This window comes from Amblyomma maculatum, unplaced genomic scaffold (genome assembly GCF_055883805.1).
Source record: "Amblyomma maculatum isolate TAMU_Amacu unplaced genomic scaffold, ASM5588380v1 scaffold_27, whole genome shotgun sequence".
NCBI lineage: Eukaryota > Metazoa > Arthropoda > Arachnida > Ixodida > Ixodidae > Amblyomma > Amblyomma maculatum.
Genome location: NW_028146752.1, coordinates 1,041,009 through 1,064,362, shown reverse-complemented (window position 1 = coordinate 1,064,362; position 23,354 = coordinate 1,041,009). Strand labels below are relative to the sequence as shown.

At 45.2% G+C, this 23,354-nt stretch overlaps 1 protein-coding gene across 1 annotated transcript; it reads left to right on the top strand.

Moving 5' to 3' along the window:
- The first annotated feature begins 15,931 nt into the window (after window positions 1–15,931).
- On the top strand, window positions 15,932–22,971 carry LOC146170927 (U8 snoRNA-decapping enzyme-like). The gene is made up of 2 exons (XM_084586667.1): window positions 15,932–16,399; window positions 22,240–22,971. The coding sequence occupies exons 1-2, from the start codon at window positions 16,202–16,204 to the stop codon at window positions 22,705–22,707; spliced, it is 666 nt and encodes a 221-aa protein (XP_084442793.1). The 5' UTR covers window positions 15,932–16,201; the 3' UTR covers window positions 22,708–22,971.
- The last annotated feature ends 383 nt before the right edge of the window (window positions 22,972–23,354 follow it).

Sequence of the window (23,354 nt, the reverse complement as noted above, 5' to 3'; positions counted from 1 at the left end):
CGTGTCTGGAGCCTACGCCACAATCAGGAAATCTCACGTTCACTAAAACGCCGATGAGAAACACATGTATTTAGGCGGGCCAGGAAATGGACGCTGCTGAGAAAATACGTAAAGCCGTGTCAGGTGCAACGTGAATGCGAAAAAAAAAACTGCTACACGGCCTTCGAAATTAAAAAAAAAAATACTACGTTTTTGCTCGTTTCCACAAATTAAATTGTATTTTTTTTTCTTGTTCGACTTTTATATGAAGCCGATAGCAGATTTTCTGACAATGCGGTATTGATTGAGCTGTGAAATGAGTGATTTTATTAGGCGAAATGGACATGCCACAAACAAATGTTAACAAATTCTAAGAGTATCAACCAGAGCTCTCAGTGCATTTTTATTGGTTGACAAACGAAAAGAAGAAAAATGACTAGATCATGGCAATAGGAATTGTTCATGTCTCCTATCTGCTCTTTCAGTTAAGAGAAAAAAGTAAATTATCTTTGACTATGTCAGCGAAAGTATCCGCACAAACATTGTCTCTGCCCATCAGTGAAGATCGTAACGCAGCCCGAACGACGATGGTGGAGCTGCCTTTTCTTTTTCCGTGCTGGGATTTTCTTGTACACAGGCGAGGAAATGGTAGCGTTGTAACTTACGCTGTTGGGTTACTTCCATTTCCAATTGTCAATAAAGTGAATACAGATGAAGGAGTGCGGCTTCGGCTCCGAGACTCTCGTGCCGTCACTCTGGGGAACAGAAGGCACAGAGCATCCGGTAGCAAGCGGAATTTTAAAAATTCGACGCTTTCCATGACCACACGGTAACTAAATACGTAGATTCGTGCCTTTGCCTTTCAAAGAACCATGCTCAGGTCACCCGCCACTCATGCTTCTGTGGAAACCCGCAGAAATGAATCGACTTAAAAACGTCCGACGAGTTTGCGTAGCTGCCAGTGGAGCCAACAACGCACCACGTTTCGCCAGCCTTGTTCGACCAGACTTCATTTCACTGGACATATTGACACAATTAACTAGCCCAACTTTCTGTTATCTTGAGGATATATTCAGGCATAACGTCATCTAAACCTTAGGATTTCCAATTTCCACACAAACCAACGACAAACAGTACCCTCCAATGCGTTGGCAATGTGCCGGCCGGGGCCGGCGCATTCCTGCGATTGAGCGATGCGCCGAGAGGCGGCGCCACCCGTTCAGCTGTCCGGTCCCTATGGAACGAAAAATGGTAGGGGTAACATTAAGAGATAGAAAGCGTGCAGAGTGGGTCAGAGAAATAACTCAAGTTACCGACATTCTTGTGGAAATTAAGAAGAAGAAATGGACATGGGCAGGACATGTAGTGCGAAGAGAGGATAACCGATGGTCGCTGAGGGTAACAAACTGGATTCCAAGGGAAGGAAAGCGTAGCAGGGAGCGGCAGAAAGTTAGGTGGGCGGATGAGATTAAGAAGTTCGCAGGGGTCAAGTGGATGCAGCTAGCACAGAACCGGTTTAAGTGGAGAAATATGGGAGAGGCCTTCGCCCTGCAGTGGGTATAATCAGGCTGATCATGATGATGATGATAACATGCGATGTGTATTTCGTATTGATGGGTGGCTGCAACTGCTATGCAACTCGCATGACCATACGGGGCCTAGTCTAAGTGCCAATAAGAGACCTGATATTTTATCGTGCATCACTGAAAGTACAGGTTTAATTGATATTGGACTTTCATCCACATTCACATATATTAGAGGATCTCCACATTCACGCCTTGATCGTATTTACATCTCCGCAGAACTTGTTAAACGGCGCATTTCATGCGATGTCAGGCCGGTTTCTTTCTCCATGATCACTGTGCTGATTGTGGAAAGTTCCCATCCAAAGTTTCAGCTGCAGTGGGCGCTGTGGAAGATCAATGCTTCGCTGTTAAACTAGGAAAATTTTGCACAGCGCGTGAGAACAGCCTTGGATTCTTGTTTCGCCTTCAGTCCACCATCATTTGCAGCTTGGGAGTTGTTTACGCAACACGTTTGGGACATAGCTATAAAGATTGATTCAGTCAGGTCTTACTTGAAATACGATGAAGATGATGAATAACTTTATTAACACCCGTCAAGGAAAAGATTCCTCTCCTTTCAGCAGGCTGGAATCCTTTGGGATTCAACGGTGTCCAGGGCGAGACGGATGATTTTTGTTTGAACTTCTTTGTTCTGGCTAATCATTTAAGCCTCCCAGGACTCCTAATTCCTGTCTGGTTCGTTGTAACTAGGGCATGTCCACACCATATGTATCATACCTACAATTCCGTTACAGTGTTTGCGCCGCGGGTCTTGTATCGCCTGATGCCATCTGCTTAGTGCGAGTGGATTAGAAGAAAACCCCGCCTGCAACTTTGTCTATATAACCTGTTCTTTTCTGCTTACAATTTTATCTGCTCGAGGCAGTGTCTGTCTTTCTAATTTGTAATGACTGAGAATATCACGGTATGTTTTCAACTGTTCGCTCTGAAGGGGCTCCCTGCTTGACGAGATCGCACTGGCATCCCGGTGTATAGGTCCTTGAGCCGCTGTCGCGTTTCCTCGCAGGCCCTCGTGGGCTGCAGTCCAGACAAGGTTATTCAGCTCTGCCGGTCTGACAGCCAGAATTTTATTGCGAAAGCAGTACTACGCCAGGTTTCGCCTTTTTGCCGTACCGGAGTCTACCCTTCACGGTCGGTGGTCGGTCACGTGACAACTGACGTCATACCAGAGCAAGAGACAGGGTAGCAAGTCGGCTCTTCAGCGCGCCGTAGCTACGCTTCACGGTCGAGGAGCGAAGGCGGCGGTCGGTCACGTGACTGCTCATGTCATACCAGAGAGAGAGACGGGGGACTAAGTCAGCTCTTCAGCGCGCCGCAGCTACGCTCCACGGCCGGTCGACCACCTGAGAACGGCGGCAAGCGATTGACGTCATACAAGTTGCAAGAACTTGCAGGCCTTGCTGCGGTGATGGATGTGTGTGTTGCAGCGTGTGGTATGACGTGCGTTATCGGGGTGCAGATAATAAAAGTAGCGAGTACTCGCCGGTTTCTTCAGTATAGCTAATGGAAGACTTCGGAAAAAATATGCCTCTCATTTCGTGAGTACACAGGAGATTAGAAATGTGCACAACCACAAGTGAAACATTTTGCGTAGCCAAGCGGACATTGCTTTCGCAATTTCTAGGCTTAACGAAAGCTAAACCCCAGCTAATTTTTAACCGCTTCGGCAGATATCCTGCCTGCGTTGTAGTTTCGGACAGCTGATAGGGAATTGGTTACAATCACCCTTACATTCTGTTGAATATAGGGTCAGCGCAATGGCCACCTCCTCCGCCACTGTCGCGTCCCTCTGCCGAATGCTGCAGCCCGAGACCCGGTCCTTGTCTTCCCTGGTTGCTAGGGCTACGAAACCCGTTCCGCGTTCGTATTCCGCCGCCTCCGTGTAAACCACTTCCTGTTTGCTGGTTTTTTCTGTAGAGCTTACGCTCTATCTTTTCTTCTACCCTCATGGCGTACCGTGTGCATGTTCCTTGGAAGTGGTGGGATGCTTATTTTGTTCCTTATGTCTGCTGGGATATCCTAAGTCAGTTTTAGCCTTCCTCGAGGTTCGAAGCTTAGCTTTTCTAGTATTTTCAGTCCCGATTGGCTGCGTAGGAGTCGTTGCTGCTGTGCTACGTTGGTAGCCTCAATGAGCTCATCTAACGTGTTTGAAATCCCCACTTTGAGAATTTTCTGGTTGGATGTGTACGGAGGGGGCCCATGGCGGTTTTGACGCCTTTTCTAATTAGGATTTCATTCTTGTTATTTTATGCTTTTGCCAGCCGTTGGTATGGTACCACGTGATGACAACGGCTACTACAAAGCCTTCGTAATTTGCACGAGCTTGGATGTGAGGCTGTGAGATGAAATTGCTATTGTAAAATGCCGCCTTCGGTGCAAGCGCTTTCGGGCGGCCCCGTAGCAATCGTGCTTTGAGCACCCAACTAGATGAGAATCCTCATGCCAAACGAGTCTCTGAATTCTAGTGCTACTCACTAATTCTGATGCAATAGTAAGTCGAGTTTGCAAATACCTGTCTTTTTTTCTGTCACTTGCTGACGACGTTTATTGTTTCCGCCTTCTGAAAATGAATGTAAGGCTATACGTTCTACATTAATCTTAACTGAAGAGGCAGACGCAATTGAATGATGGTCGCTTTCCAAACCTCCGGAACCGGATGGTATATCAGGGGAATTTTACAAGACATTCAAATCTGCTCTCTCCCCTGACTTACTCCACAATTTTTTAGACTAGTATTGATGTCGGGTTTCTGCCGCAGTCTTTTACCATATAATACCAAAAACGGATGATAAAGAAAAAAAGTCGATTTTTAGAGGGCTACAAGCCTATCACGCTTTCAAATGCTGATTACACTCGTAAGATGGTTTGCTAAAATCGTGTCAGATCGGGTACAGATTGCAATGTGTACTTTCATTGGACCCCATCAAACATATGGTTTGAGAGGCCGCTCAATACAGCTAATCTACATGTTGCGCTTACGGTTTTGCAATATAACAGTGACGCTCATGCGCAGTTGGCACTTCTGCAAACTGACCTGGCAAAGGCGTTTGATCGTGTGTCTTATTCCCCCTCCTCTTTTTTTTGTATCTTGGATCGCGCCAATCTTGGTTCGATTGTTTCTACTAGGATACGCCTTTGTTACAAAGCATTTTCCGCACGATTGACTGTAAATGGCGGTCTATCACAACCTGTCCCCATCGAGTCCTCTGTTAAACAAGGATGCCCACTGTCCCGCTCTTGATCGCTCTAAACTTGGAGCCGCTTTACATAAGTATCATAAGCAGCAGAGCAGTTAGGGATTTTCGTATTATTAGTCATGAACTCGCAGTCATGAGGAGGACCTGGCCTTTTTCTGCGCTGACAAACCAAGCAATGAGGAGGTTACTCATTTAGCGGAGGAATTCGCTTCAGTGTCAGGTGCTGGAATCCACCGATCTAAGAGTTGCAGTCTCTTGTTTGGAATATCGATGGCTGCTGAATATGTTGGTGTGGCGTGGAGATCTAGGCCACCAAAGTACCTTGGAGTCCCTCTAAGTGCCTAAAGAATAGTGCGCCTTACTGGAAAGACCGCGCGTTGACTCTTCCGCTACGCTCAGACTTTTATTTTTGGCAAGGTATGCCAGATGACGGCCGGTATACCTCCTGGATTGTTCTCGAGATGAAAAACTGTGGGAACTCTTTCAACTGCAGCCCCTGCTTGGATATAAGGATGAATTTCAAGTAGTTTTGGGGTAGCGGTGGATTTCTCCGCGCTAGTACTTTATATTTTCCCTTCTCCCAGTTGGGCGCTGCGTCCCGTGCTGCAAGCCTCTGTAGCGTACTGGCTGCCGCCCTTGCTTTCTTTTTTATTTCGCTTTGTTGAGCCTTTCACTTCCTAGCGTCCTGGCCCGCCTAACTGGCGTCCCGTTATCCACCCCGTTGTTGCCATTTTTGTTACAAATCTGCGTCGTGTTTGCGTCGCCCGCGCGTTCCCGGCACGTTTGGGGAGAACCTTCGTCCTCAGATGCTTCATCTTCGATGTGCGAGTCCTTGCTGTGCTGCTCCTCGCTGTGCAAGAAAGACCGCTCCCATTAGGGCTAATGATAATATCTGGGTCAAATCCTGCCTCGGCTCGAGCGCCGAGGTTCAGCAGCGTTTTTCGTCACGTTAGGCGCAGCTGCAGCGTGGCCGCAGGCCAACTTCACAAATTAATTAATGATTAATGTGGCCATCATCAGCAATGTAGTATGTCGTACCTTGAAACAAATGATGACGTCATCAGTGGTGTATGTCGTGCCTTGAAATTAATGACATCATCAGTGGTGTAGTATGCCGTACCTTGAAATAAATGATGACATTATCAGTGGTGTAGCATATTGTGCCTTGAAATAAGTGAGACTATAACGTCGTCACATGGTAACGTTACCAGGCGATTTACGCTTAAAGGCGGAAGTACCATGGCGGCCATCTTGGTATTAGTTCAAATTCTCCCACCAAGCTACGCCACTGGTTCACGACTGAGAAATTGCGTACCGATCTTGCCTCCAGTGACCCTGAGCGACCCAACCTTGGCTTTGTGGAGAAGCTTTTTTTTTTTTTTTTGTCGGAGAAGGTGAGTTTTCAAACCCCATTCTTCTCACCATTGCGCGCAGGGGAAAGTGTTCACCTGCTCCTATACTTCGTCTCACAAGATGTTTGAAGCACTGCGAAAGGCAGATGCACCCCTGTCCAATCAGGATCACGCGCACTAGAATAGGCAATTGCACTCCTACGTGCCTCTCGCCCTGCAAATTGGCAAAGGTGACAGCAGGAGCACAATTCTCTATATAGTGCTCAAGGGCGAGGTGCACTTAGGAGCACAATTGCCACGGCTCCTGTGCCTTTCGCAGTGCCACAGATATCCAGCGTGACTACACTGGATATCTGGACTACGGAGTACTAGCTTTCCTTACCATGTCCGAATTCGAGCGGCAGCAGTGACGCGCTTCACCGCCGCTCGAAATGGCCATGGCCGAATCTACATGCCAGCATGCACATTCGGCAGCACATCCAGAGACAGTCACGCTAAAATGCCTCGCTTTTTCTACGTGCAGCTGATCTTCATCGCCTGTTCATGGCCGCCTGGTTTCTGGGCCTCTCGCGTTGATGTGCCGGACGTTCCCGCTTCATGGTCCTGGAAGCCAGCCCCCGTCGCGGAAGGACAGTGCGTGCCACACCAGCCGGCAACTGACCAGGATTCATTGACAGACCGACATTACTGCCCTCTAACGCTACCCCAGGAATCGCCGGCCAGTTTTCTCCTCGAGTTCCTAAACTGCCAGCTATCTCAGCCACATCGCCATCAACCCGTATAAAACCACACGGAATCGACGCCCCCATCAGCACACCCAAAGACAGTCACGCTAAAATGCCTCGTCTTTTCTACGTGCAGGTAAACAATGTTCACCCTCTTTTTGCAAGGCGTACCCGATACGCCGGTTTGATAGTCCATGTTGCAGTTGAATGTGCGCATGTCATTTTTTACCTTCTGTTGCTGTGTGGTGAAATCCAGCAAAATCCTGGGCCTAACACTCGCTCAGAAAGCGCCGACATGAACAATGAGTTGCTGCAGGCTCTGGACGAGTTAAAGAATGGGCAGGCAACTATCTTCAGCGAAATGAAATCAAGCCACACTAAATTGGCTCAGCACGAAAAAAAACATTTGATGAGATAAAAACAAGGCTGACAAATATCGAGGAAGACTGCGCCTCAGTTGGTTCGCTCTAAGCCCAAATTAACGACGTCCAATGCCTCGCTGAAGATAACACAAATAAACTAGCCGACATTGTGCGTATGCTAGACGACAGTGAAGACTGGGCCCGCCAATCTAATCTAGTATTCGTCGGAGTAAAAGATACAGACCGTGAGACCTGGGCCGAATCCGAAAAACTAACTACCGATATTTGAAAATCTGAACTGGACCTCAACATTCAACCAATAGACGTAGAATGGGCCCACCGGCTTGGTGAATTCAAAGCTAACAATAATACACCCATCATAGTTAAATTTGTCCACTTCAAAGTGAAAGAACAAATTCTTTCTAACGCAAAACGCTTTAAAGGGACCGATTTCAGTGTATCCGAAGATTTCTCCTGCAATAACCGCTTTACTCGCAAGAACTTCATAAACTACGCTAAAAGTCACCAGAAAAAGTTCTCTCCGGCATGATAGGATGGTAATTTGAAACACCATACACATACGATCGCTCATCTCAACTTGTTTAACCTCGAACCCCATAGCTGTCAACCAGACCCTCAAAAACTGACCTTCTTTGCTCACTTCCAATCCTTTACACCAACATTAGAAGCCTCCTGCTTAAGCGCGATGATTTAACTAGTATAATCGACACCACAGAAAGTAACTTAGTGGTGCTAACGGAAAAATGGCTAAATGAAAATATCACCGGTAACGAAGTACAGGCCATATTTCCCAACTGCGACGTGTTCCGCCTTGACCGTATAGGTAAACAGCTGACAAGAAAATGTCACAAAGAACAGGTGGCACAGAAGACCCAATACAGACACCTCTTTTTTGAACAAAGAAATCAATCAAAGAAACAAAGAAAGAGATGTCTGTATTGGGTCTTCTGTGGCACCTGTTCTTTGTGACATTTTCTTGTCAGCTGTTGGAAATGAAATCAAAAGTCAACTCCATGACCCAAATATTGTTTCCGTTTTCAGATATGTCGATGATTTTTTGATTATTCTGAAGGGGGCACCTGAGTTTGATTTAGCTGAGAGAGTGACTAGGACGTTGTCCGTTTTCCGCAATCACAGCCAAGGCCTCAGATTTACATGGGAGGAACCAGTTAACAACGAACTGCAGTTCTTAGACTTTAGGCTTGTGTTCAAGAACGATCATATTTGCTGGACGTACAATCCCAGATCAAAGAAAGGATTGCTACCTTTTGACAGTGCCCACTCGAAGCTCGTCAAAAGAGCTATAATTGCGAATTGCCTTCAGAGCGCTTTAGGAAAATCATGCCATCACATGATGTCGGTTAGCTTTGGCGCCCAAGTAAAAAGGCTGGAAGAAGCAGGCTACCCGCCCCCATTAATATTGGCTGTTTCTGAAATGTTGCTTCAGAAAGTGAAGAGAAAAAATGTTGAAAGAAACCCGGAAGTACGAAGGAAGCCTATGCTAGTTATTTCTTACATCCATAAAGTTTCCCATGGCATCAAAAAAGTTGCAAGTAAATTTCAGGTTCAAGTTGTGTTTTCTGCGCCTTCAAAACTTTCCAAGCTTTGCTCAATGAAAAAGCCAGATAAACGACCGGTTTGCGCTATTAAACATCAAAATAAGTTCACCAAATGTAAGTCAAGAGTTGTGTATCAGATTCCTTTGAGCTGTGGTTTGGTCTACATAGGGCAAACCGGTCGTTGTTTCAATGAGCGTGCCAGTGAACATATGCGGAATGTTCGCAATCAGCATGGAAGCTTCCTAGCAGACCACTGCAAATCCTGCCAAGGGTGTCGTCCGGAACTAGAAAAGACGATTTTTTTTTTAAATCTGGTAGAGATAAAGTCGAGCGAGAACTAGTAGAGGCTTATTTCATCAAGAAAGTAGGACGTTTCTGCGTTAGCAAGCCGTCCATATCAATCAGTGACTCTGAGTTCTTGAAGGATTCCTGTAGATTTTATACCTTGGTTTTATTTATTCTTGATAGGTGTTGTCGGTTGTTTTCGTTTTACGTTGACGATGAGGTGATTCCCTTAGCTTTTAAGCTTCTTTTGCACGTTCTTTCCGAGTTTCTGTTGGTCATTTTTGTTTCCATTGTCACCTGTTCAAGCCTTCTTGTGCATCTTTTTTTCGGCGTTTCTGTTGGTCTTTCTCATTTTCTTTGTCACCTGTATTTGTTATTGCGGTCGAAGGGAAGATTACAAACACGTGTCGTGTTTGTCTTGGGCACGAGCGTATCTGCGTTGTGTGGTTGATTTCAATTTGTGGTTGATATGTTTATTTTGTGTGTTTGTGCACTCCGATAATCTTAGAACTCTTTCGAACAGGTTGTTTTTATATATTTTTGGATGGCGTGCTTTACTGTGATGAATTGCTTTTTTTTTTACTGGCTGATTATACTGTGAGGTTTTTTCTTGTCTGTGACCAATACCGCCGGTGATCTGAGTGCTCCACGTGGATGACTATGTGATAGGCCTTTGTGATACGGTTTGGGTGCTTCATAAAAATGAAAGGTTGCGCGAATAAACATCAGTTGAAAGTTGGCGCCTGTCCTGTTATTTTGGTGTTCCTTCCTTGTCCTCGTCTCTTTCGCGCCGTCTTCATAATCCACTTCAACCATGAACCAAGTAGCCCGAAGCAAAGTACTTCTTGAGCCCTCTGGGTTGTCCTCCACCTAAGTAGAACCCTCTTGGTTAGCCTCCACGTTCCAGCCCCATAGGTGAGTACAGGTAAGATGCATCTGTTGTATACTTTCCTCTTGAGCGATACCGGTAAGCTGCTAGTCATAATCTGCGAGAGCTTGCTAAATGCGCTCCATCCCAATCTTATTCGTTTTGTTATTTCCTTTTCATGGTCCCGATTTGCGGTTACTACCTGTCCCAAGCAGATATATTCGCCTACTACTTCCAGTACTTCGCTACCTAATGTAAACTGCTCTTCCTTCCCGAGGCTGTTGAACAATACCTTAGTCTTCTGCATATTAATTTTCAAGCCTACCTTTCTACTTTTCCTGTCTAGGTCATCAATCATTATTTGCACTTCATCCCCCGAATTTCTTAGCAAGGCAATGTCATCAGCAAATCGCAGATTACTGAGGTATTCTCCATCTAACCTTATCCCTAACTGCTCCCATTCCAAGTCTCTGAATACTTCCTCTAAGCAACTGGGGAGATTGTGTCTCCTTGCCTAACTCCTTTTTTATGGGAATTTTATCACTTTCTTTATGCAGAACTATGGCCTGTGCAGCCACAATATACATCTTCCAGCACTTTCACATACGGCTCGTCTACCCCCTGATTTCGCAATGCCTGCATCACCGAGAAGTTTCTACACAGTCAAATGCCTCTTCGTAATGAATGAATGCTATGTACAAGGGCTGGTTATATTCCGAGCATTTTTCTATCACCTGATTGGTGGTATGGATATGATCGATAGTAGAGTATCGTTTCCGAATATCTGCTTGATGCTTTGCTTGATTGCAGTCAAAGGCTGTCCTGATTCTATTAGCGATTACCTTAGTAAATACCTTATACGTAACAGACAGTAAGCTGATTGGCCTTTAATAATTATGGTCCTTGGGGTCCCCTTTCTTATGAATGAGGATAATGTTTGAATTCTTCCATGGTTCCGGTACCTTCAATGACACCAGGCACTGCGTATACAGGGTGGCCAGTTTTTGTAGCACGATGTCCCCCTCCCCCCCACCCCCCGTCCTTCAACAGATCTGTAGTTATCTGATCTTCTCCAGCTGATTACCCCCTTTTTATAGTTTCTAATGCTTTCTTGACCTCGTCCTTCGTCACTGGTGGAACGTCTGACTGTTTTTCCCTACCGCCAATCTCATTACGGTCCTGACTACTTTGGCTACTGTAGAGATCTGTATAGAACTCCTCGGCTATTTTGACTATCTTGTCCATATTAGTGATGATGTTGCCTGCTTTGTCCCTTATCGCATACATCTGGTTTTTGCCTATGCCCAATTTCTTCTTTACCGCTTTAAGGCTTCCCCCGTTCTTTACAGCATGCTCAATTTTCTCCATGTTATACTTCCTTATATCGGCCACATTGCGCTTATTGATTAGCTTTGATATCTCGGCCAATTCGATCTGGTCTGTTGGATTGGAAGCTTTCATACTCTGGCGTTTCTTAATCAAATCTTTCGTCTCCTTAGACAGCTTGCCGGTATCCTCTCTAACTATCCTACCGCCTACTTCTACCGCGCACTCAGTAATGATATCTCTGAAATTATTGTTCCTTGCCTCTAGGGTAATGTCGCCATCCTCAGTTAGAGCTGAAAGCCTATTCTGTAGTGAGATCCTGAACTCTTCTGCCCTCCCCCTCACCGCTAATTCGTTGATGGGTTTCTTTCTTACTAATCTGTTAATCGTCATCACCTCATGCTAAGGTGATGGCGTCACAAGGTGATTAATAAGAAAAAGAAGAAAGAACAGAAAGAGATGATACGTCGGCTTTGCTTAAGCAACCTACCTCGTTTAACTAAAGCTAAACCCCAGCTAATGTTTTTTAATCTTCATCCATCTCAGCTGGTACATGCTGTACATATTTTATTTATTTATTTATTTATTTATTTATTTATTTATTTATTTATTTATTTATTTATTTATTTATTTATTTATTTATTTATTTATTTATTTATTTATTTATTTATTTATTTATTTATTTATTTACAATATACCGCAGGCCCTTGGGTGGGCCCTAGCAGGAATGGCAACAAAAAAAACTATACGCAGCTAAAACACAATAATCGTGGCAGCCAGGGTAGAAAATTCGAACATCTTGTACAATAATCAAATGAAATACGTCCGTGAAATCATCAGTATCAGGTAATGTTTTTTTGCTATTTCAAACACACAAAAATAGTTAAAGCAGAAACACAATAACAGGTTAGTATAGGTAGTCAAGACTCAATTAGGTCAATCGGTGGCAGTCGGTTTCAGTCTTCTATAGTACGAGGAAAAAAAGAATATTTAAATGCGTTTACTCTAGAATTGTATTGAGTTTATTGATATTCGTGACGATTTCTTGTCAGACGGGTGTTTAACGGTTTCAGGTAAGGCCAGGAGTTCATTAACGATTTATTATGTTTCAGCAAGAACAGATGCTTGAGAATTTCAATCTTTCTTCGTAATTCGAGTGTTGGGATGTTATGTTGCTTCATTAGTTCGGTTGGTGAGTCCATTGCACGATACTTGGAAAACTAAAACGAACAGCTTTGCGTTGGATCATTTCGAGTGCGTGAATAGTGAGTTTTGTGTACGGGTCCCAAACAGTGGAGGCATATTCAAGCTTTGGTCTTATGATTGACGAGTATGCTAACAGCTTTACATTAGGCGGAGCTTGTTTTAGTTTGTGTCGTAAAAGGGAAAGCTTTTTAAATGAGCATGTGCATATGTTACAAACATGTCGGTTCCAATAAGTTTATTAGTTATAGTGACTCCAAGGTATTCGTATTCGCTGCCTTCAGTTAAAGGATGAGACGGAAGAATTTACTGGAATGAAGGTCTGATTCGCTTATTTGTTACTTTCATGAAGACCGTTTTATCTGTGTTAAGTTTCATACCCCACTCACTGCACCATTCTTGAATTTTATTAAGGCTAGAGTTAAGGAGTAGTTGGTCACAAAGATTGTTAATCTCATGAAAAAGAATGCAATCGTCTACAAAGAGCCAAATTTGAATCGGGTCAGCTATTGCATTTATAATATCATTAATATAAATGAGAAACAACAGTGGCCCGAGTATGCTATTTTGTGGCACTCCATGATGTTACTGGAAGTGGTTTAGAGAATTGATCACCTATGCAAACAACTTGAGTTCGGTTAGTCAGGTATGAAGACACCCAGCTGATTATGAAGTTTGGAAGACCGATCAGATGATGTTTGTGAATTAGCTTAACGTGTGAAACTAGGTCTAATGCTTTACTTAAATCCAAAAATATAACACCAACCTGGCCTGATTTATTCAAAACACTTGCAAAGTTATGGAAACCAGAGGTAAGCTGTGTTACAGTAGAAAACCCTTCCTAAATCCATGCTGATAAGAAAAGACATTATTTTCAGTTAGAAATTTAGTAATTTCATTGGCGATAATATGTTCAACTAATTTGCAGCAACTTAAAGTAATGAAAATTGGGTGCTAAATAAATACCATTAGTGCGTCTCCCTTCTTAAACACCGGCCCAACACGTGCTGTTTTCCAGTCAGACGGAAGGCTAGCAGATGATATTGAGACATTAAAAATTATAACCAAAAATTTTGAAATGGCTTCAGTATAGCGACGAAGAAAGCTGTCAGGTCCTGGTGATGTCTTTGTTTTGAGATTTAACAACATAGCAACCACACCAGAAGGCGATACAATGTCTGGGACAACCAAGCATGCATGATTAACATTGTGCTCATATGTAGAATTCTCAGAAAACACACTATGAAAATGGCAACTAAATGTCTCTGCAATGGTTGCTTTTTCGACCAGGACCTCTCCGTCATGCATTATTTGATCAATTGATTTTTATTTTTGCATAAAGATTTCCAGGATTTATTTGGTGCAGTTCGAACAAAATTCGGCAAGGTATGCTTGAAATAGTACTCTTTAGATTCCCTAATGGCCTTGTTAAGTTCTGATTGCTTAGCTTGTATAATGCTACGGCCAGTGCTCCCTCGTTTAACCGCTTGATTTTTTTAGTTGAATGCAAGATTTATCGAGTAATCCAGGGCAATTTTTGGCCAGTTTTCTTTAGTTTATTTGGAATGAATGTGTCAATGCAGTACTTGCACATGCCCTTAAATTTAATCCATAAATCAGTAACATTAGTTCCATGAAAGCCGTGAATTTCAAAGTTTAGGTAACCTACCACACTTTCATCCTGACCGCAAGAGAAATCTTTAACAGAAATGAGTTTTGGCGAAGGCAAGCAGGAAGTTAATTGTAATGGACAGGAAAAATAAACAATGTTTTGATCCGAAATGCCATGTTCAACATAGACAGAATACTGATCAAGTGACCTACTTGCAAAAATGAAGTCAAGCTCAGACTGACAGGTTCCCTGGACACGAGTGGGCTCTTTCCCCACTTTTTGCATGTCCAAATATCACACGAATGCCCACACTGCGCTTCTAAGCTTGGATCGGGAAAGATGCAATTCCTGTTTATTTCTGGCAGGTTGAAGTCACCCGCCAGAAGCATGTTGTCATGACGAAAATTATTCATATGGTCAGCCAAATCTTTTAAAAACTGCGGCGGAGAATCAGGTGCGCGATAGACAGCAAACAATAACAAAGAAATGCCCCAACAAAAACGTTTCAGGGAAACGCTTTCGTGGCTGTCAATTTCTTGGAGAGGAAAAGCTTTAATAATGTTTTCAACCAGAACCGCCACACCCCTTGAGGATCTGCCTCGGCGAAATACCTGATATGAGGGCGGAAACACGTCGGCGTCATCTATATCTTCGCGTAGCCATGTCTCGGTGATAACGACTATATGAGAATCATAACCTAAAATGATGATAGCTTCCAACTGGTCACATTTACTTTAGATAATGCGGGCATTTATGTTTAGCGATTTCAATTTCTTCATATTGGGTGGAGGAAGGCACTGCGTTTCTGTTGGCCTTTTCTGACTATCATGTAGTCTCACTCTGCAATTTTATTATCATCCCACTTGTATGTACGACACCCCATCCACTCGTTCTTTATTTTTTTTTTTTGTGTGTGTGTGTGTGTGTGTCTTTTTCAAGCTTGGCGCCTCCCACAGCAGTTTTCGAATCCTAAGCGTGTTCTTCGAGTAAGAATGTTTAATGGATACTTTGAACCTTTAGGTTTACGAGCGTTTTTCAGGATTTCTTGTTTTTCGTTATAATCTTGAAATACCTTTTACTGGCTTCTGTTCGCCGGATTTTCCAAGGCTGTGAATTCTACCAACTGAGGTGCACGCGACGCCCAGGTTCTTTAAAAAGATTTCAGTGCCAATCTTTTCTTTCGGAACAGAGTCAGTTTCGTCAGCTTCACCTTCTGTTAAACCAAACAATTAGATTTGACAGCCTACTTCTGTCCTCGAGGTCATTAACTCTAGCTTGAAGCCAAGACACTGTTTGTTGGAGTGCTTCTATTTTTTCATTTCATCGTGTTTCCAATTCAACAAGCTCTGAGCGGAAGTCAGAGTTACCAGCGCTTCCATATTAGTCTGTTGAACTCGAGAGCCGATACATCTTCTGTAAGTTAATTTTGTCCTGCCAATAATTGCTTCAGTAGGTCTTGAGTGCTGGGTTCAACCATGGGTGGTCCGGGATTTGTTTCCACATCGCTACAAAGAACAAGCTTACAAACGCAATACACATCATATGTAATGCATATGCATCGAAGCAACTCTCTCTTGGGACAATGCCTTTTCCTGTCGCTCTCGTCTTCCTCTTCGCGCCTAACATCAGCTCCAACCTCCACTTTGCGATTTTGCTGCCATCTACTTTTGATTCGTAAAACCACAATCAAATTCATTTTCAAATCTCGGAGGCCATGCTTTCTTATAATATAGGTAGAACAGGCTTTAATAGATGGCGCCACGGCTAAAGGAATGTGTATCCAGTGGTCATATTGCCATATATTACACCTTTTACTTTTTGCACTTCTATGTCCCAGGCGTCAACAAGATGCTTGACAAATGGTATCATTGCCGTGGCGAACAACTTCTGTATGGAACCTGGTTTATTTTTGCCTTCTTTTTTATATGAGCCGCTGTGTATCTGCAATTTCGTTTCGCAACTAAGTTCGTTTATATCCACGGGGGATCGCGTGCCTCGACTCTCGCGCTCAGCGGTGGACGTCAACTGGTATCTGCGAACACTGCGGCGCTACAAACACGTCGAAAACCTTTCCGCGGCTAAACGACCGCCTGCGCGGCCCATCCAAGGTTCGCAAGAGCGCAAGCATGGACAGCGGCGAGCCCGAAAAGCACCCACTCGACCTCAGCATCGTGCAGGAACTAAACCTCAACCAGAATGGCTTCGAGGCGTGCACCCTAGCCGAGGCCCTGGCCACAGGTTACCGGAACGCGGCACATGCCATGCTCTGGGCCCCAGCCGACACCCTCGTCATGCGGCGCTACCCGCAAAAAGCGACCATCCTGGTGAGCTCATTTCTGGTTTCGGTTTTGGTAGCTCTTTTATCGCCGCTTGACAACTGCTTTGCGCGGCTCTTCCGGTGGAATCCGTTGAATCGCGGGTATTTTTATTTTTTTGCGGTGTGTGAGGATAATTATTCGTCTCTAGAATCGCAGTTAATACTTACTTATTCAAAGTGTATTCGATAGGTTGTTTAAATTTTTGTTATGCGATTTACACCGTCAGAGGAGGTCAGGGTCCTATGCGGTCCTATGTACGCACTTCTCGACGTTTCGTTCAAGTAGACGTTTACGCGAGAGTAATTAGTGGAAATCCGCTTGCACAAAGCGCTCGCAAAGAGCTATGGCGTAACTATGTGGAACACAAGAAAGGACCACACAGGACTAGCGCTTACTTCATCTAAATTTATGCATTGACAGCACAGCAAATATAAGGAAAAACCAGGACATGCGCAGATACACACACACACTATCAACAGAACCGTGCAAGATGTTCCGATTTGAAGAGGCCCACAGACCTCTCGCTAACACAAAATACACCTCTCTTTCTCACATGAAATGCTTCCGATAGTTCTCTTGCCCTTTTATCTTTGCTTTTACCTAGAACCTTTATCTCATGAAACCGTGGTTGACACCTCTTGCAGTACCTGAATCTAACCCATGGCGAATGTTCTGCCGCTCGAGTGCAATCATAACACTCAGCACAGTGCTGAAAAAGATGCGCACCACCTACTACTTTTAATGACCGCGCAGGCTCACCTGCCCTTTCATTATTGCATCTCCCTGTTTGGCCCACATAGGCCTTCCCACATGACAGCGGTATCTCGTAAACCCGCACAATGCAGCAAGTAGTAAATTTCTTGCCATGTTTGATGTCTGATGATGGTTGCCGCATCATCGAGCTCTCGCATCGAGTGATTGTACTCGAGCAGCAGAACAATATTCGCCCCGGGTTAGAAGCAGACTTAGCAAGAAGTGTCAACCACGGTTTCATGAGGTAAAGGTTTTAGGTAAAAGCAACGATAAAAGGGCAAGGGAACTATTGGATGCATTTCATGCAAGAAAGGTGCATTTTCTGTTAGCAATACGTCTGTGACCCTCTACAATTCGTAAATGGAATGTGTTGCACGGTTCAGTTGATAGTGTGTGTGCGAACTGGTATATGCGCATGTCCTGGTTCTTCCATATAATTTCTGCGCTGTGGGTGAATAAACGTAGGAATAAAGTTAGCTAGATGAAGTTAAAGCTAGTTCTGTGTGGTCCTTCCTTGGATTGGTCTTGGTTGCGCTATAGTTATTACGTTATGAGTACACGACGAAGCCGATATCGGACAGCAAGAAAAGCGTGCAATGTGAGTACGCGAACACATGACCTTGAAGTGGCTGCCGACGGTCGCACGATTACTGCCTTAGTGGACACAGGAGCTGACTATTCAGTCACCAGTGGAGAGTTGCCCACTCGACGATCGTTTGATGCGATTCAAAAATCTGCACCACGGCTGCCGTCTTTGACATCGTCGGGGCGATGCACCGCACAAGTAAATGGGCATGTTGCCAGTTTCAGAATTCATTCGGTAGCGCACTCGCAAATCGATATGCATTTCCTAAGTGGGTGATCATTCACTTCGATCGAACCTCATCACACTTTCGACGAACAAAGTCACATTGTCACGTTTGTTTTAATGTCATTGACGACAGCGTCCCAACCCGATCAGGCGTGCAGGGAATACTGAGACCATCGAAGGAAACACATGGACTCAGCTGCTGGCTACGCACTTGAGCGAAGCGATTGCTTTTCCGGGCGAACATTGAAGACGCCTCCCAGAAGGCTCGCCTTACTAAGGCCACACACACGCATCTTCAAGTTTCAAAATACAATTTTTCGCAATGACATGGGCCTAGTCAGGCTATCATTGCGCCTTTTGCCTCTGCCCCTTGGCACGCTAAACGAATAAATGTTCGAGCGCAGTGCTTTACGTCGCCATTCAAGGATGAGTTGCTGCTGGCTTCTTACGGTGAAGCGACAGCTCGGCTCCTCCTGGGCCGTCACGCGCATACGACACAAATTCTATTTGCCGCGAATTTACGATGACATCGCGTGGAACGCAAAACCTGTCGAGAACCAACAAATTGGCCTACTTTAACGGCCCCGTTCACGCGGCGTTGAGTGGACGAGCAGATGATAAGCTTTCCCTTGCGGCCACGTTCGGGGCTTTTATATGTGGGCCACAGTTTTCTTCTGAAAACGTGCGGATCACACTACCGGAATAAAAGCCCTGTCTGCACGTTGCGTAAATACTGATTGCCACCGACGTGATGAGCAATAGTGTTGAATGCTCTTCTATTACGAGCAAAACCTTTGCAGCATATCGGCCCATTTGCACAGTCTTCTGAAAACACATCTGCACCGACTTACTGCGCACAAGCTACAGCGGCGGAAGGACGCATTCTTCTGCGCTGTCCACACTTGAGTGGCCTCGTGGTATTAACGTCGCAGTAATTTTGGCTATGTATGCCGATTGATCTTGGCTGGTCCACGACAGTGTAGACGCGTCTCATATATGCAACTAGTAGCGCATAAGTCTCCAAACATGATTTGCCTGGCCAGTTACGGAGGCCCTCGACGGCATATAATTGCGTTGCATACATGTGCAGGTATATAGTCTGTCGTTCTTTATCTTCTCATCTCTGCTTAGTGTATGATTCCGAATCAGATCTGCAGCACACCGACGCCACAACCTAGAAAACGAGGCGCGGAAGACAAGGCAGGAGGACGACCATTTCCCGCCGTGGATTGGGTAGAAACCTTCGCACTGCTTTTCCGGCCTTGAAGGTACTTCGGTTTTCGACTAGGTGAACTGGACTATGAAGTGCTACAATGACAGCATTCCAGAGATTGCCCTGCCGTCTAAAGCCATGATGTCCTTGTATTTCCACTCTCAGTGTTTATTTTCTCGATAAATCATCGGGTCGATGCTTCGTTGAGAGGACTGTGATTACACGAACCGTTTATCTTTTCGGGGTCAATGCCAGCAGCGGCCTTGTATCACGAGAAATGCAGCCAGGTTTATCTTGAATAATCCTAGGAATGTGAAGTTCTCGTGGTTCCTTTGGCTCCTTATCTTGAATGTTCATTTTCAGCTTTAAATTGAGCGTGGCCGACAGTGATAACCATTTTGTTCTTCGACGAACATGTTTTTAATTGCCTGTCGTCGTCACCGAGTTGTATAAGGTTACTTGTGGGCGAACGTCACCCTGATAATAAGTTTCACATCCTTTATGTGCCTTTCTTACTGCTGTCACCCTTACTACACGATAATTTATTTCTATGGCATAGGCCATGATTCGCCAAACTGTGGCCCTTGATGGGACTCCTCGCTGGACCGCCCGCAACTCTGGCAGCTTGAGCGCGTTGAGTCACTGGGCTGTTTATATGCATTTACTGTAGGCCCAAATTTAGGGCTCAATTTTGGTACTTAAGACACATAGTAGTCCCAATTGTCACTTACAGCCTCCAGATTAGTAAACAAACGCGCTTTTTTTACAGAACAGCGGAAACAACGGGGCAAGAAAGAGCGGACTTACAATTCAGCACAGCACGCTACCACAGGCAGCCAACAGGTCATAGAAGTTAATCAGTGCGCAGCGGACGGCGCACTGATAGAGTCCAGCCTCGCTATCGAAGCTGCCTAGAAAACTTCGCGAATCAGCTGTTCTTTTCGCTTGCTGAGCTCAGGCGCACATGTTTGTGAGGGGTCCCTACAATGAACGCCTAGATCGCTCAAAATTCTATTAGTGCACTAAAATAGTCGCTGCCCTGATTCGATTCTTTTGCACTCATGTGCCTCGTTTCTGTTTTCATTCGTGCTCATTTCCTTTTTAGACGTTTTTTTATCCGAGTCGACTCAAATCCGAAGTTTGTTACTCATTTTATGAGATCGACGTCTTTCTGCTGGATGTGACGTCATCATCCAAGTTCGTTCTTGGCTCAAATTATTGGCCATTCGGTGACGTTAAGCCTTCATTTGCTCTTAACACGTTCTTTATCTAATACGACACAAATCCGGGTTTTCTAACCCAATTTTGACTTTTATTGTGCTATTTCAACGTCCGAGCTGTTTTACGTCCCTTGAATATATCGACGTCTGACGCTGTTTCAACGCAAATTTGACATTTGTGGCTGTAAATTACTCTACTGTCATCATCTCTTATTTCTTCTCTCTTTATTTGTTCAAGCCGGGGATGGAAACATCGTACTGACGCACTTTCTCTGCGCTAAAAACCTCCATTAGCACCTCGTCTCTCCGCGGCGCCTTTGCTGTGGCATTGGAGCCAGGGGTTAATTGTTCGTGAAGGGTTGGTCATTCCAGGATGGCCAAATCCTGTTCTGGTGTGCTGTCAGCTCTGGTCGCCGAGATCCCGGCTACCAGAGCTGAAAGCACCGGCTCACAGGCCCGGCTATTCGGTCGACATATTTTTATTGGGTAGTTTCGCCGCGGCCATCCCACATGCGAGGGGAACGTTCTATATGTACACGCTATCGCTGCGGTTCGACGTTGCGGAACCTTAATATCGATCATTAGCTCTTATAGTCACTCAATAATGCAGCAAGAGGCGTGAATTGCGTAAATGATTTATTAATGACGATATTTACACACGATGTACTACCAGTTTACCAAAATCAACAATCAAATTTCGAATGTGGCCAAATTTTGATGTTACCACCGCGTTGGCAATACTCCAGTCAGGCATGGACGTCGATGTTTGGCCAAATCAGCCGCGGTTGAATTCTCAGAATGGCCAAATTTGGAGATCGTGTTTGCCATACCAGACATCGCTTTTCATGCAAATCGGTGAAATTTGGGCGTGGCCTTTCATTTAATCACTACCCCTCTTCTAGACCTAGTAACAGGATGGCTGGGAATTTGTCAATTTTCTTGCAACGACGCTCCACTCATATCATTTATAATCCTTAACGAGCCCCATACGAAAGACTGCGATATGAAAAGAACAGCTCTCTATATTCGTCAATTTCTTCCTCAAACTTAGACCGGAAAGAAACAGGAATGCTAGGGTTTGATTACTCGCCAAAAAATCGCATGCATAACATTTTGAAGGAAAAAAAAAGGGGGGGGGGATATAAAAAAGGGGGTGCCAATTGTGCATTTCTAGTATGAAAGTACATCATGCTATTAGCCCCAGCATTCATTTGTATTTGACCAATGCAGCTTAGCAGAGTACATCTGAAAACTTTGTCAGCTCAAGCTGCGTAGCGTCATCGAGTTAAGTGCAAATAAAAATCAGAGCATGCATTTATGCTTAACCGGAGTTCTCGACATTTTCTGTTAAGCACTCTTTTCATATCGTGCAAACCTTGAAAAGGGGGATTTTCTAGTTTGCAAAGTTGACGTTCAGTGGCTTCTATAGGCAGTCTGATGTCGTTAAAATGTGAGGGGAATTTCACCCTTGGGAATCGTGGCACGTCTTTGCAAAAATCCAGGCCCATGTGGGTTTGCTTCTGACCCACACACCATGCGGCTTGGGATGCATTCCCAGTGTTGCAATATTCTAAAAGATTGTCCTGTCTTTCCGAGGGGAAGGACTTCCATGGATGCTGAAAGGAGATCCACTACAAGACGCAATCTCCCTGGGCTGTAAACTTTTTACAAAGACTATGGATGAATTTTATGTGTTCGCTTCAGGTTTATCTGCTTCGGGCTCTTCTCTAAGCATGTGTATCTTCTGCTGAAGGTGCAGTTCGACAGCACATAAACCGCACACAATCGGCACGCAACGTTTTATCCAAATGACAGAACATAGTCCTGCTGCTCACCAACGCGCTTGCAGGCCGTGGTTCGCTTCGACGGCTACCTCGGCTTCCCGGGAGGCCTGGTGGACCCGGGCGAGGCGCCCGCGCAGGCCTTGAACCGTGAAATGCGCGAGGAGTTGAACGCCGACACGTCATGCTTCGCGGCCTCCGAGCGCGACCACGTGCTGAGCTTCACCAACCGCGACCAGGGCTTCGCGTGCCACTTCTACGCGCTGCGCGTGACCCCCGAGGAGCTGCTGTCCACCGAGCGCGCAGTGATCGGCAGCCGCGAGCACGGCAACGAGACGCTGGGCATCCTGCGCGTGCCGCTCTACACGATGGCGGACGGTGTGCGCGGCCTACCCACCTTCCTGGCACATCGCTTCGCTGGCACGGCCCGCGAGCAGCTGCTCTACGCCACGGTGCGGCTGGGCGTGCTGGACTCGGAGAGCGCGCGCCGTGCCCTGCAGCAGAGCAACGCCGCCCTCGGGAATCCGGCACAGTAGCATACCACTGTCCTCGATGCTGCGTCGGCTCACCCGGTCGTGTGCGCCAAATGTGGCTGCCCCCAAAATACGAGCTGGCGAGTGCGCATACTTTATATATATAGTAAGCGAGCACAGCTATAGTGTTGCGCTACAACACGGGACAATTGTACATCGCATGATTAAGGATCATTCAGTGGACGAGATCTGTGGACTGCGCGTTTCGGAAGTGACGAATCCGTATGCGAATCCACAAAGACAATATGCGAGACAATAAAAATAGTTTTCCTGTTTCCCCGCTTTTTATAAGCGTTGCTCTCAAATTCAATATGGCGGCCCAGTCACGTAATCAAAGAATTGCAAATAATTTCTTAGCTACCACGTAACCAACCATAGAATGGAAACCACCATGTGTGACGCCGATTGCCCGAAGCCATGTGGCCGAAGCCCCCCCTCCAACGTTTAATTACCTACTATGTTATACTCAGCTGGGAACATATGCATATATATATATATATATATATATGTGTGTGTGTGTGTGTGTGTGTGTGTGTGTGTGTGTGTGTGTGTGTGTGTGTGTGTGTGTGTGTGTGTGTGTGTGTGTGTGTGTGTGTGTGTGTGTGTGTGTGTGTGTGTGTGTGTGTGTGTGTGTGTGTGTGTGTGTGTGT

Bases quoted from the DNA above. Each gene is read 5' to 3' on its own strand.
- LOC146170927 (XM_084586667.1), top strand. From the start codon at position 16,202: ATGGACAGCGGCGAGCCCGAAAAGCACCCACTCGACCTCAGCATCGTG. The intron at 16,400-22,239 runs GTGAGCTCATTT...ACGCGCTTGCAG, and splicing joins CGCAAAAAGCGACCATCCTG to GCCGTGGTTCGCTTCGACGG.